This window comes from Ranitomeya imitator, chromosome 1, assembly GCF_032444005.1.
Source record: "Ranitomeya imitator isolate aRanImi1 chromosome 1, aRanImi1.pri, whole genome shotgun sequence".
Lineage (NCBI taxonomy): Eukaryota > Metazoa > Chordata > Amphibia > Anura > Dendrobatidae > Ranitomeya > Ranitomeya imitator.
In genome coordinates this window covers 1,218,550,477-1,218,565,224 of record NC_091282.1, presented here as the reverse complement: position 1 = coordinate 1,218,565,224, position 14,748 = coordinate 1,218,550,477, and the positions used below count along the sequence as shown (strand labels likewise).

The following is a 14,748-nucleotide window of genomic DNA, read 5'->3' as shown; positions in this document are numbered from 1 at the left end:
ATCCTTCCTGAGCACCGGTGCCCAAAACTGGACACAGTACTCCATGTGCGGTCTAACTAGGGATTTGTACAGAGGCAGTATAATGCTCTCATCATGTGTATCCAGACCTCTTTTAATGCACCCCATGATCCTGTTTGCCTTGGCAGCTGCTGCCTGGCACTGGCTGCTCCAGGTAAGTTTATCATTAACTAGGATCCCCAAGTCCTTCTCCCTGTCAGATTTACCCAGTGGTTTCCCGTTCAGTGTGTAATGGTGATATTGATTCCCTCTTCCCATGTGTATAACCTTACATTTATCATTGTTAAACCTCATCTGCCACCTTTCAGCCCAAGTTTCCAACTTATCCAGATCCATCTGTAGCAGAATACTATCTTCTCTTGTATTAACTGCTTTACATAGTTTTGTATCATCTGCAAATATCGATATTTTACTGTGTAAACCTTCTACCAGATCATTAATGAATATGTTGAAGAGAACAGGTCCCAATACTGACCCCTGCGGTACCCCACTGGTCACAGCGACCCAGTTAGAGACTATACCATTTATAACCACCCTCTGCTTTCTATCACTAAGCCAGTTACTAACCCATTTACACACATTTTCCCCCAGACCAAGCATTCTCATTTTGTGTACCAACCTCTTGTGCGGCACGGTATCAAACGCTTTGGAAAAATCGAGATATACCACGTCCAATGACTCACCGTGGTCCAGTCTATAGCTTACCTCTTCATAAAAACTGATTAGATTGGTTTGACAGGAGCGATTTCTCATAAACCCATGCTGATATGGAGTTAAACAGTTATTCTCATTGAGATAATCCAGAATAACATCCCTCAGAAACCCTTCAAATATTTTACCAACAATAGAGGTTAGACTTACTGGCCTATAATTTCCAGGTTCACTTTTAGAGCCCTTTTTGAATATTGGCACCACATTTGCTATGCGCCAATCCTGCGGAACAGACCCTGTCTCTATAGAGTCCCTAAAAATAAGAAATAATGGTTTATCTATTACATTACTTAGTTCTCTTAGTACTCGTGGGTGTATGCCATCCGGACCCGGAGATTTATCTATTTTAATCTTATTTAGCCGGTTTCGCACCTCTTCTTGGGTTAGATTGGTGACCCTTAATATAGGGTTTTCATTGTTTCTTGGGATTTCACCTAGCATTTCATTTTCCACCGTGAATACCGTGGAGAAGAAGGTGTTTAATATGTTAGCTTTTTCCTCGTCATCTACAACCATTCTTTCCTCACTATTTTTTAAGGGGCCTACATTTTCAGTTTTTATTCTTTTACTATTGATATAGTTGAAGAACAGTTTGGGATTAGTTTTACTCTCCTTAGCAATGTGCTTCTCTGTTTCCTTTTTGGCAGCTTTAATTAGTTTTTTAGATAAAGTATTTTTCTCCCTATAGTTTTTTAGAGCTTCAATGGTGCCATCCTGCTTTAGTAGTGCAAATGCTTTCTTTTTACTGTTAATTGCCTGTCTTACTTCTTTGTTTAGCCACATTGGGTTTTTCCTATTTCTAGTCCTTTTATTCCCACAAGGTATAAACCGCTTACACTGCCTATTTAGGATGTTCTTAAACATTTCCCATTTATTATCTGTATTCTCATTTCTGAGGATATTGTCCCAGTCTACCAGATTAAGGGCATCTCTAAGCTGTTCAAACTTTGCCTTCCTAAAGTTCAATGTTTTTGTGACTCCCTGACAAGTCCCCCTAGTGAAAGACAGGTGAAACTGCACAATATTGTGGTCGCTATTTCCTAAATGCCCAACCACCTGCAGATTTGTTATTCTATGTCATTCTATGTCACCAGGCACTCGAGCTGCCGCCACTTCACCAACCACCCGTGCTGCCGCCACGTCACCAACCACCCGAGCTGCCGCCACGTCACCAACCACCTGAGCTGCCGCCACGTCACCAACCACCCGTGCTGCCGCCACGTCACCAACCACCCGAGCTGCCGCCACTTCACCAACCACACGTGCTGCCGCCACGTCACCAACCACCCGAGCTGCCGCCACTTCACCAACCACCCGAGCTGCTGCCATGTCACCAACCACCCGAGCTGCTGCCACGTCACCAACCACCCGTGCTGCCGCCACGTCACCAACCACCCGAGCTGCCGCCACTTCACCAACCACCCACACTGCCGCCACGTCATCAACCACCCGAGCTGCCGCCACTTCACCAACCACCTGTGCTGCCACCACGTCACCAACCACTTGAGCTGCCGCCACGTCACCAACCACCCGAGCTGCCGCCACTTCACCAACCACCTGTGCTGCCGCCACTTCACCAACCACTTGTGCTGCCGCCACGTCACCAACCACCCGAGCTGCTGCCATGTCACCTACCACCCGAGCTGCCGCCACGTCACCAACCACCTGTGCTGCTGCCATGTCACCAACCACCAGAGCTGCTGCCACGTCACCAACCACCCGAGCTGCCGCGACTTCACCAACCACCTGTGCTGCCGCCACGTCACCAACCACCCGAGCTGCCGCCACTCCACCAACCACCCGAGCTGCTGCCACGTCAACAACCACCCATGCTGCCGCCACTCCACCAACCACCCGAGCTGCTGCCACGTCACCAACCACCCAAGCTGCTGCCACTTCACCAACCACCCACACTGCCGCCACGTCACCAACCACCCGAGCTGCTGCCACTTCAACCACCCGTGCTGCCGCCACGTCACCAACCACCCGAGCTGCCGCCACGTCACCAACCACCCGAGCTGCTGCCACTTCAACCACCCGTGCTGCCGCCACGTCACCAACCACCCGAGCTGCCGCCACGTCACCAACCACCCGAGCTGCCGCCACGTCACCAACCACCCGAGCTGCCGCCACTTCACCAACCACCCGTGCTGCCGCCACATCACCAACCACCCGAGCTGCCGCCATGTCACCAACCACCCGAGCTGCCGCCACTTTACCAACCACCCGTGCTGCCGCCACGTTACCAACCACCCGAGCTGCCGCCACGTCACCAACCACCCGCGCTGCCGCCACGTCACCAACCACCCTCGCTGCCGCCACTTCACCAACTACCCGAGCTGCTGCCATGTCACCAACCATCCGAGCTACCGCCACGTCACCAACCACCCAAGCTGCCGCCACTTCACCAACCACCCGAGCTGCCGCCATGTCGCCAGCCACCCGAGCTGCCGCCACTTCACCAACCACCCGTGCTGCCGCCACGTCACCAACCACCCAAGCTGCCGCCATGTCACCAACCACCTGAGCTGCCGCCACGTCACCAACCACCCGAGCTGCCGCCACTTCACCAACCACCCGAGCTGCTGCCATGTCACCAACCACCCAAGCTGCTGCCACGTCACCAACCACCCGAGCTGCCGCCACTTCACCAACCACACGTGCTGCCGCCACGTCACCAACCACCCGAGCTGCCGCCACTTCACCAACCACCCGAGCTGCTGCCATGTCACCAACCACCCGAGCTGCTGCCACGTCACCAACCACCCGTGCTGCCGCCACGTCACTAACCACCCGAGCTGCCGCCACTTCACCAACCACCCACACTGCCGCCACGTCACCAACCACCCGAGCTGCCGCCACTTTACCAACCACCCGTGCTGCCGCCACGTCACCAACCACCTGAGCTGCCGCCACGTCACCAACCACCCGAGCTGCCGCCACTTCACCAACCACCTGTGCTGCCGCCACGTCACCAACCACCCGAGCTGCCGCCATGTCACCAACCACCCGAGCTGCCGCCACGTCACCAACCACCCAAGCTGCTGCCACGTCACCAACCACCCGAGCTGCCGCCAATTCACCAACCACCTGTGCTGCCGCCACGTCACCAACCACCCGAGCTGCCGCTATGTCACCAACCACCCGAGCTGCCGCCACGTCACCAACCACCCGAGCTGCCGCCATGTCACCAACCACCTGGGCTGCCGCCACTTCACCAACCACCCGAGCTGCTGCCACGTCAACAACCACCCGTGCTGCCGCCACATCACCAACCACCCAAGCTGATACCACTTCACCAACCACCCACACTGCCGCCACGTCACCAACCACCCGAGCTGCTGCCACTTCACCAACCACCCGTGCTGCCGCCTCGTCACCAACCACCCGAGCTGCCGCCACGTCACCAACCACCCGAGCTGCCGCCACGTCACCAACCACCCGAGCTGCCGCCACTTCACCGACCACCCGTACTGCCGCCACATCACCAACCACCCGAGCTGCCGCCATGTCACCAACCACCCGAGCTGCCGCCACTTCACCAACCACCCGTGCTGCCGCCACGTTACCAACCACCCGAGCTGCCGCCACGTCACCAACCACCCACGCTGCCGCCACGTCACCAACCACCCGCGCTGCCGCCACATCACCAGCCACCCGCGCTGCCGCCACGTCACCAGCCACCCACGCTGCTGCCACATCACAAGCCACCCAAGCTGCTGCCATGTCACCAACCACCCGAGCTGCTGCTATGTCACCAACCACCCGAGCTGCTGCCAGGTCACCAACCACCCGAGCTGCTGCCTCACCACCACCAGTGCTGCACCACCGACCTCTTGTCTCTTCCCCATAATCCTGTAGAATGTAAGTCCGCAAGGACAGGGTCCTCTCCCCTCTGTATCAGTCTGTCATCGTAAACCTGTAAGTCTGTGTACTGTAAATGATATCTATAGCTCTGTATGTCACCCCTTCTCATGTACAGCACCATGGAATTAATGGTGCTATATAAATAATAATAATAATATATGATACACTGTATCTAGGAGTGTGATACACTGTAGGTGTGTGATATATTGTATCTAGGAGTGTGATACACTGTATCTAGGAGTGTGATACACTGTAGGTGTGTGATATATTGTATCTAGGAGTGTGATACACTTTATATGTGTGATATATTGTATCTAGGAGTGTGATACACTTTATATGTGTGATATATTGTATCTAGGAGTGTGATACACTTTATATGTGTGATATATTGTATCTAGGAGTGTGATACACTTTATATGTGTGATATATTGTATCTAGGAGTGTGATACACTGTATCTAGGAGTGTGATATATTGTATCTAGGAGTGTGATACCCTGTATCTAGGTGTGATACACTGTGTGACGCCTCCTACATTCGCCATTAACCCCGCGTCTCCTTTCCCCGCAGCCTCCTGTTTTCTCCGGGCTTCACCGAGACGCACTACACGGCGGACGGAGAGCCGGTGACCGTGGCCCCTGATCACACTGTAAGTCCCAGTTTATCTCTCCACATTATCTGTGACCCGAGGGTTCAGGGGGAATCACAGATGTGTCAGCGCTTCCTTCCTGCGCAGCTGCACACTGACACTGTGCACTCCACTCTTAAAGGGGTATCCCCATTTAAGGCCTTTCTGGCATATCCACTATGTCCCCCTCTAGGACCCTCATGTTCAGGGGCAGAGGGTCCGGTATGACCCGCTCTTCATGCAGGTTCTCTGGGTCGGTCATTCCTCAGATGATGGGACTTGTAGTCCTTACTAGAGGTTTCTATGTGGTACTATCACTCCTATCCTCCTCTTGTCCACAGGAGCACTGCTACTATCACGGCCAGGTGAAGGGCCACGCCGCGTCCTCGGTGGCTCTCAGCACCTGCTCAGGGATCAGGTAAGATGGAGGGGTCACTGTCGGACGGAGCGTCCATTATAGGGGTCACTGTCGGACGGAGCGTCCATTATAGGGGTCACTGTCGGACGGAGCGTCCATTATAGGGGTCACTGTCGGACGGAGTGTCCATTATAATGGCCTGCGTCGTGGATTCTAATATTCTGCGCTCTTTATTCCAGCGGTCTCATCATCCTCAGCGCCAACAACAGTTTCTACCTCCATCCTCGAACTGGACCGAGCTCCCAGACCCATATACTGTACCAGACCAGACACCTGCCCATTAAAGCAGGGGGCTGTGGCCATGAAGGACCCCCCAATCCTGCCACAACACACCTGGAAGACTTCACCTCCCAGCCTGGGCACCACAGGGTGAGACTAAGACTGACCCACCATAGCAGACCAAGCAGAGCTGCAGATATGGACACTGGACCCGCGGGGCATCACTACATATCCAGCACCATTACCAGCAGCCCTGACCCAGAGCTCGGCCATATAGACTGTATAGGACTAGGAGAACTGCAGATTTTAGTGCTGCTCCTCTAGAGGTTAGGGTGCCATCTAGTGGTGATTTTGTAGAACAGATTAAGGAGCACACTTTATCGCCATCTGTTGGCCGAGTGCTAAATTGTCTCCTGCTGTAAAGCAGGGGGAGGGGGGCTGTGAAATCAAGGCTTACTGCAGATTTCTGGCATTGTGTGTGATCTACACACATCCATGAGTAGTGGATTATTGCTAAAAAAAAATCAAAATGATGAAAATAACCCTTAACCATATTGTTAGATTTAATTTCGGACACTAATGGCTTGCTATGTTACTCGTTTTTGTATTTTTATCATCACTGGCAATTGAATCCTAACATCTATTGCTCCTATTGCAGATGAAGAGGAATGTCTGGGGAGCTCAGAAGTACATGGAGCTGTATATTGTCGCTGACCACTCACTGGTGAGTTTATATGAATGCGTGACTTACTGAAATCTGAAACTTATGTAAGCCCAATATTTGTCTGTCCATATGTTTCATTTATCATCTCCTTTGTCTGATCCTACAAATTCATCCTGATAATGCCATAAAATTCTGGTTTCAGCTCATTCTTTCCATTTTGCCTTTATAACCTTTCTGTTCCATTTCCCATATGTCTTAACTCTGTCACTGTATTTGTTTTCACACATTCATTTGTTCTGGGGTAGACTTGGACCCCATTGCGGTTCCATTTTAGCTTTCACTAAATCTTGCGTACTTTATACAAGTTCCCTTTCCCATCCTTAGGGTTTGTAATAATTGTTCAGCTTATAGAGGGAAGTTCAGGCTTGGTGCTAGGCACCCCATTTAGCAGTCTGGGGGCTTCATGGCTTTCACCTTCTAACTCCAGAATAGAGTTCTAGACTTTGCTGAGGAAGCCATCATGTTCTGTCTGCAAAATAGCTTCTAACCGGTGGAGTGAGATGAGGGCAAATATTAAACAAACCAGGACAGTACCAGAAAGTGGGTCAGGGAGAAAAATAGTTACAAATACATATTCATGGGGAGATAAGTCCAGGGGGTTAGGTAGAAGGAATGCTAGTATTAGAGTACTGTACTAGGTCAAATCAGAGTGGCCACTCAAAGGTAAATCTTTTTCCTCCCTGTAGCTCTGGTCTATTTGTGGCCATCTTCTTACTATCCATGTACAGTGGGGCAAAAAAGTATTTAGTCAGTCAGCAATAGTGCAAGTTCCACTACTTAAAAAGATGAGAGGCGTCTGTAATTTACATAATAGGTAGACCTCAACTATGGGAGACAAACTGAGAAAAAAAAAATCCAGAAAATCACATTGTCTGTTTTTTTAACATTTTATTTGCATATTATGGTGGAAAATAAGTATTTGGTCAGAAACAAAATTTCATCTCAATACTTTGTAATATATCCTTTGTTGGCAATGACAGAGGTCAAACGTTTTCTGTAAGTCTTCACAAGGTCGCGCACACTGTTGTTGGTATGTTGGCCCATTCCTCCATGCAGATCTCCTCTAGAGCAGTGATGTTTTTGGCTTTTCGCTTGGCAACACGGACTTTCAACTCCCTCCAAAGGTTTTCTATAGGGTTGAGATCTGGAGACTGGCTAGGCCACTCCAGGACCTTGAAATGCTTCTTACGAAGCCACTCCTTCGTTGCCCTAGCAGTGTGCTTTGGATCATTGTCATGTTGAAAGACCCAGCCACGTTTCATCTTCAATGCCCTTGCTGATGGAAGGAGGTTTGCACTCAAAATCTCACGATACATGGCCCCATTCATTCTTTCATGTACCCGGATCAGTCGTCCTGGCCCCTTTGCAGAGAAACAGCCCCAAAGCATGATGTTTCCACCACCATGCTTTACAATAGGTATGGTGTTTGATGGATGCAACTCAGTATTCTTTTTCCTCCAAACATGACAAGTTGTGTTTCTACCAAACAGTTCCAGTTTGGTTTCATCAGACCATAGGACATTCTCCCAAAACTCCTCTGGATCATCCAAATGCTCTCTAGCAAACTTCAGACGGGCCCAGACATGTACTGGCTTAAGCAGTGGGACACGTCTGGCACTGCAGGATCTGAGTCCATGGTGGCATAGTGTGTTACTTATGGTAGGCCTTGTTACATTGGTCCCAGCTCTCTGCAGTTCATTCACTAGGTCCCCCCGCGTGGTTCTGGGATTTTTGCTCACCGTTCTTGTGATCATTCTGACCCCACGGGGTGGGATTTTGCGTGGAGCCCCAGATCGAGGGAGATTATCAGTGGTCTTGTATGTCTTTCATTTTCTAATTATTTCCCCCACTGTTGATTTCTTCACTCCAAGCTGGTTGGCTATTGCAGATTCAGTCTTCCCAGCCTGGTGCAGGGCTACAATTTTGTTTCTGGTGTCCTTTGACAGCTCTTTGGTCTTCACCATAGTGGAGTTTGGAGTCAGACTGTTTGAGGGTGTGCACAGGTGTCTTTTTATACTGATAACAAGTTTAAACAGGTGCCATTACTACAGGTAATGAGTGGAGGAAAGAGGAGACTCTTAAAGAAGAAGTTACAGGTCTGTGAGAGCCAGAAATCTTGATTGTTTGTTTCTGACCAAATACTTATTTTCCACCATAATATGCAAAAAAAATGATAAAAAAACAGACAATGTGATTTTCTGGATTTTTTTCTCAGTTTGTCTCCCATAGTTGAGGTCTACCTATGATGTAAATTACAGACGCCTCTCATCTTTTTAAGTGGTGGAACTTGCACTATTGCTGACTGACTAAATACTTTTTTGCCCCACTGTATGTCCCCTCTCTATTACATGCCGATTTGCTTTTGAAGTATTTTGCTCTCTATTGTTGTTCATTTCTATGATTTCGTTATAAATTTTCACAGAGAAATATTTCTTTCCTTATATTTTGAGTTTCTACCTTTAAAAAACAAACTACCATAAGTGTTTCTCAATTTAAAAACCATATTGCTGTCCTTTTTTAAACATTTTTTAAAAAACTTGCAATTTTTCACAAAAATATTCTTTCTGCTTCCTGTAATTCTGGAGTTTCTTTTTATACTAATTATTTTCTTGTCTATATATGTCTCCTGTCTAGTTCTTGAATTGTTAAGGACCCCATTGCGGTCCCTTTTTTTCTTTAACTTTGATTAAAGTGTTCCTGATCTTGAATCATTAACTTATTTTTACTTTACCTCTATGTAATCAGTGTAAAATAGGCAAATGTTAAAACTTCTATTAGATACTTTGTGTGATTATCTGGAATACAGCTATTTTAGCATTAACAGACCTAATCATATAAATAATATTTGATTGGTTTACAGTACTTAAAACAAAATAAGGATCTGGGTCAAACAAAGCAACGCATTAAGGAGATAGCCAACTTTGTTGATAAGGTGAGTCAAGAGCCATGGTTCATGGGCCCATTAAAAGGGAAGTGGTATATATCACATGCTACTCTGGCGTATGTCTGCAGACTGTCTATAAAGAATCCCGCATGAAGGAATTGACGTAGCATGCATGTTTATTTTGCCAGGGAGAGCGATAAGCAGCTGGCAGACAACTCTGGCATTAGAGATTCCCTTGGCTCCGGGTTGTAGCAGTAACTATTTCTCCCTGTTTTCTTCTGCACAGTTTTACATGTCTGTAAACATCAAAGTTGCTCTAATCGGCCTGGAGGTATGGACCGAGAGAGACCTGTGTGACATCCATGTTGATGCCAACGAAAGTCTGAGATCTTTCCTCACCTGGAAGCAAAAACTAAAAAACAAGAAAAAGCACGATAACGCTCAACTGATCACGTGAGTACGAAATCATCGCCTCGTATATCACTCAGGACCATTAGTACTGTTATTAACCCGTTTCTACCCCATCACGTAATATTATGTTATCGAGCCGGCACGTGTGCATGGAGCAGGTTCAGCAGCTGCGCTACACAGCCAGCATCGACCTCTAACAGCAGCTACCGGATCCAGCTCTGGTCGCTTCTGTTAACCCTTTAAATACCTGCGAGCAGCGCTTAAACCCCGCCATCCTGACCAGTGCGATTGTGCCTCAATTAACCACACAGTTAACGCCGTAAAAACAGAACCCCCCCAAAAATGCCAATATTACTTTTTTTCATAATTTCATCTTGTTTGGAATTTTGTTTTAGTACATTATATGGTAAAGTGAATGGTATAAATTGCAAAATTGCAACTTGTTCTGCGAAAAAGAAGCAAAAATTATGGCTATTTACAGAAGGAGAGGAAATAACCTCTTCTCTACTAATGTTCTGTACATGGGTGCACGTTATGTTATTAACTATTTATGTGTGTGTTCCTTTAAGGGGCGTGACCTTCAAAGGAACGACCATTGGGATGGCTCCCCTGGAGGGGATGTGCACTGCAGATAATTCAGGAGGAGTCAGTATGGTAAGTGCCTGCCATTATGTATTTATTAATTACTAACTTAACTATTTCTACCTTATTAAAAACGTTATCCTTTGGCCCCTCCCCTGAGGAGCTTCACCGAGATCTGCTTTTGGAAAGAGTAATATACATTGTATTGTGCCGTCCTCTCATTGTTCTTGTGCGGGGAGGCTGGGTCAATGTTGAGGTTCTGGGGTTGTGAAAATGTATTGCCGATGAATTCTAGGACCACTCCGAGCTGGCGATTGGAGCGGCGGCCACCATGGCTCATGAGATCGGACATAACTTTGGGTTGAGTCATGACAAGGAGCACTGCTGTGTAGAGGCCACTCCTGAACAAGGGGGATGCATCATGGCGGCTGCCACCGGGTGAGTGAGGACGGCATCTGATATGAGCACTGTGTGAGGACTTGGGGTCAGGGGGAGTCTCACCAAAACAAGTGAATGGTCTTGTGGGCAGGTGGACATCATAGCACGTTGAGACAATACCATATATTATGAGATATGTAAGATACTTCTACATGAGAGAGACCGCAGCAGCAAAGATACATGAACTTGCTAAGGTTCTCCTCCGACCAGAACCCTGTAAGGCCTTCTTCTAACGATCGAGTCACCAACCAGACACTGACGGCAGGGCAAGGACAAAAACCCAGCAAGGTCAGCACGTGGCGTGGAGCGCTGCTCTGCATTCTCTAAAGTTCCTGACACAGAACAGTAGAAGAACAAACACCGAACACAACAAGACGGAAGAAAATACAGCTGAGGTTTTGCTAAGATACTGAGAGAGCGGTCCTCTCCTGGTCGAGTGATTGGGGGCCATGCCTCTGCATATAGAACTTTTATCATATCTTCTCAACAAGTCCAACCTAGATCTCAAACAAAGATCTCTTGATTTGAGGATAAAAAGACAAATAGTGAACCACTGTTAAAATTTGTAACAGTGATCCAGAGGCAGAAATAGAAACGATCATCAGCAGGCAGAAACACTAACAGTGATCCAGAGGCAGAAACACTAACAGTGACCCACAGGCAGAGACACTAACAGTGACCCACAGGCAGAGACACTATCAGTGATCCACAGGCAGAAACACTAACAGGGATCCACAGGCAGAAACCCTAACAGTGATGAACAGGCAGAAACACTAAGAGGGATCCACAGGCAGAAACACTAACAGTGATCCACAAGCAGAAACACTAACAGTGATCCACAGGCAGAAACACTAACAGTGATCCACAGGCAGAAACACTTACAGAGATCCACAGGCAGAAATACTTACAGGGATCCACAGGCAGAAACACTTACAGAGATCCACAGGCAGAAACACTAACAGGGATCCACAGGCAGAAACACTAACAGTGATCCACAGGCAGAGACACTAACAGTGATCCACAGGCAGAGACACTACCAGTGACCCACAGGCAGAGACACTAACAGTGATCCGCAGGTAGAAACACTAACAGTGATCCACAGACAGAGACACTAACAGTGATCCACAGGCAGAGACACTAACAGTGATCCACAGGCAGAGACACTATCAGTGATCCACAGGCAGAGACACTATCAGTGATCCACAGGCAGAGACACTATCAGTGATCCGCAGGTAGAAACACTAAGAGTGATCCACAGGCAGAGACATTAACAGTGATCCACAGGCAGAGACACTAACAGTGACCCACAGGTAGAAACACTAAGAGTGATCCACAGGCAGAGACGCTAACAGTGATCCGCAAGTAGAAACACTAACAGTGATCATCAGGCAGAGACACTATCAGTGACCCACAGGCAGAGACATTAACAGTGACCCACAGGCAGAGACACTAACAGTGACCCACAGGCAGAGACACTAACAGTGACCCACAGGCAGAGACACTAACAGTGATCCGCAAGTAGAAACACTAACAGTGATCAACAGGCAGAGACATTAACAGTGATCCACAGGCAGAGACACTAACAGTGATCCACAGGCAGAGACACTATCAGTGATCTACAGGCAGAGACACTATCAGTGATCCACAGGCAGATACACTATCAGTGATCCACAGGCAGAGACACTATCAGTGATCCAGAGGCAGAGACACTATCAGTGATCCAGAGGCAGAGACACTATCAGTGATCCACAGGCAGAGACACTATCAGTGATCCACTGGCAGAGACACTATCAATGATTCTCAGGCAGAGACACTAACAGTGATCCTCAGGCAGAGACACTAACAGTGATCCACAGGCAGAGACACTAACAGTGATCCTCAGGCAGATACACTAACAGTGATCCACAGGCAGAGACACTAACAGTGATCCACAGGCAGAGACACTATCAGTGATCCAGAGGCAGAGACACTATCAGTGATCCACAGGCAGAGACACTATCAGTGATCCACAGGCAGAGACACTATCAATGATCCACAAGCAGAGACACTATCAGTGATCCACAGGCAGAGACACTAACAGTGATCCTCAGGCAGAGACACTAACAGTGATCCACAGGCAGAGACACTAACAGTGATCCACAGGCATTGACACTAACAGTGATCCACATGCATTGACACTAACAGTGATCCACAGGCTGCTCTGTAGTCTATGGGAGAATGTTTTTATTTCCAAGGCCTCAGCCTGATGTGATTGATCTTCTCCTGTTGGTGTAAGAGAACAGCTTGTCCAGGAGTCTGTGGTGTAACATTGCAGCCCTGAGGTCCCTGCAGAGTCTGACCACCCCCGTAGTCTGACCACCCCCCGCAGTCTGACCACCCCCGCAGTCTGACCACCCCCCGTAGTCTGACCACCCCCCGCAGTGTGACCACCCCCTGCAGTGTGACCACCCCCGCAGTCTGACCACCCCCCGCAGTGTGACCACCCCCGCAGTCTGACCACCCCCCGCAGTCTGACCACCCCCGCAGTCTGACCACCCCCGCAGTCTGACCACCCCCCGCAGTGTGACCACCCCCCGCAGTGTGACCACCCCCCGCAGTGTGACCACCCCCCGCAGTCTGTCCACCCCCCGCAGTGTGACCACCCCCCCGCAGTCTGTCCACCCCCCGCAGTGTGACCACCCCCTGCAGTGTGACCACCCCCCGCAGTCTGACCACCCCCCGCAGTGTGACCACCCCCGCAGTCTGACCACCCCCGCAGTCTGTCCACCCCCCGCAGTGTGACCACCCCCCGCAGTCTGTCCACCCCCCGCAGTCTGACCACCCCCGCAGTCTGACCACCCCCCGCAGTCTGACCACCCCCGCAGTCTGTCCACCCCCCGCAGTCTGTCCACCCCCCGCAGTCTGACCACCCCCCGCAGTCTGACCCCCCCCCGCAGTCTGACCACCCCCCGCAGTCTGTCCACCCCCGCAGTCTGTCCACCCCCCGCAGTGTGACCACCCCCCGCAGTGTGACCACCCCCCGCAGTGTGACCACCCCCCGCAGTGTGACCACCCCCCGCAGTCTGTCCACCCCCCGCAGTGTGACCACCCCCCCGCAGTCTGTCCACCCCCCGCAGTGTGACCACCCCCCGCAGTGTGACCACCCCCCGCAGTTTGACCACCCCCCGCAGTGTGACCACCCCCGCAGTCTGACCACCCCCGCAGTCTGTCCACCCCCCGCAGTGTGACCACCCCCCGCAGTCTGTCCACCCCCCGCAGTCTGACCACCCCCGCAGTCTGACCACCCCCCGCAGTCTGACCACCCCCGCAGTCTGTCCACCCCCCGCAGTCTGTCCCCCCCTCGCAGTCTGACCACCCCCCGCAGTCTGACCCCCCCCGCAGTCTGACCACCCCCCGCAGTCTGACCACCCCCCGCAGTCTGTCCACCCCCCGCAGTCTGTCCACCCCGCGCAGTCTGACCACCCCCCGCAGTGTGACCACCCCCCGCAGTGTGACCACCCCCCGCAGTGTGACCACCCCCCACAGTGTGACCACCCCCCGCAGTCTGTCCACCCCCGCAGTCTGACCACCCCCGCAGTGTGACCACCCCAGCAGTGTGACCACCCCCGCAGTGTGACCATCCTCGCAGTCTGACCACCCCCCGCAGTGTGACCATCCCCGCAGTCTGACCACCCCCCGCAGTCTGACCACCCCCGCAGTCTGACCACCCCCGCAGTGTGACCATCCTCGCAGTCTGACCACCCCCGCAGTGTGACCATCCTCGCAGTCTGACCACCCCCCGCAGTGTGACCACCCCCCGCAGTCTGACCACCCCCGCAGTGTGACCATCCCCGCAGTCTGACCACCCCCCG

General features: G+C 50.6%; 1 protein-coding gene across 1 annotated transcript in view; it reads left to right on the top strand.

The window, feature by feature from the left end:
• Positions 1-14,748, top strand: part of LOC138657334 (disintegrin and metalloproteinase domain-containing protein 33-like) — a 105,672-nt gene that overhangs the window by 79,706 nt on the left and 11,218 nt on the right. Inside the window, exons 4-11 of the mRNA XM_069745069.1 lie at positions 5,164-5,242; positions 5,563-5,639; positions 5,819-6,008; positions 6,517-6,582; positions 9,443-9,514; positions 9,753-9,919; positions 10,447-10,531; positions 10,755-10,897. Coding sequence (XP_069601170.1) covers positions 5,164-5,242; positions 5,563-5,639; positions 5,819-6,008; positions 6,517-6,582; positions 9,443-9,514; positions 9,753-9,919; positions 10,447-10,531; positions 10,755-10,897 — 879 coding nt within the window. The remainder of the gene's footprint in view (positions 1-5,163; positions 5,243-5,562; positions 5,640-5,818; positions 6,009-6,516; positions 6,583-9,442; positions 9,515-9,752; positions 9,920-10,446; positions 10,532-10,754; positions 10,898-14,748) is intronic.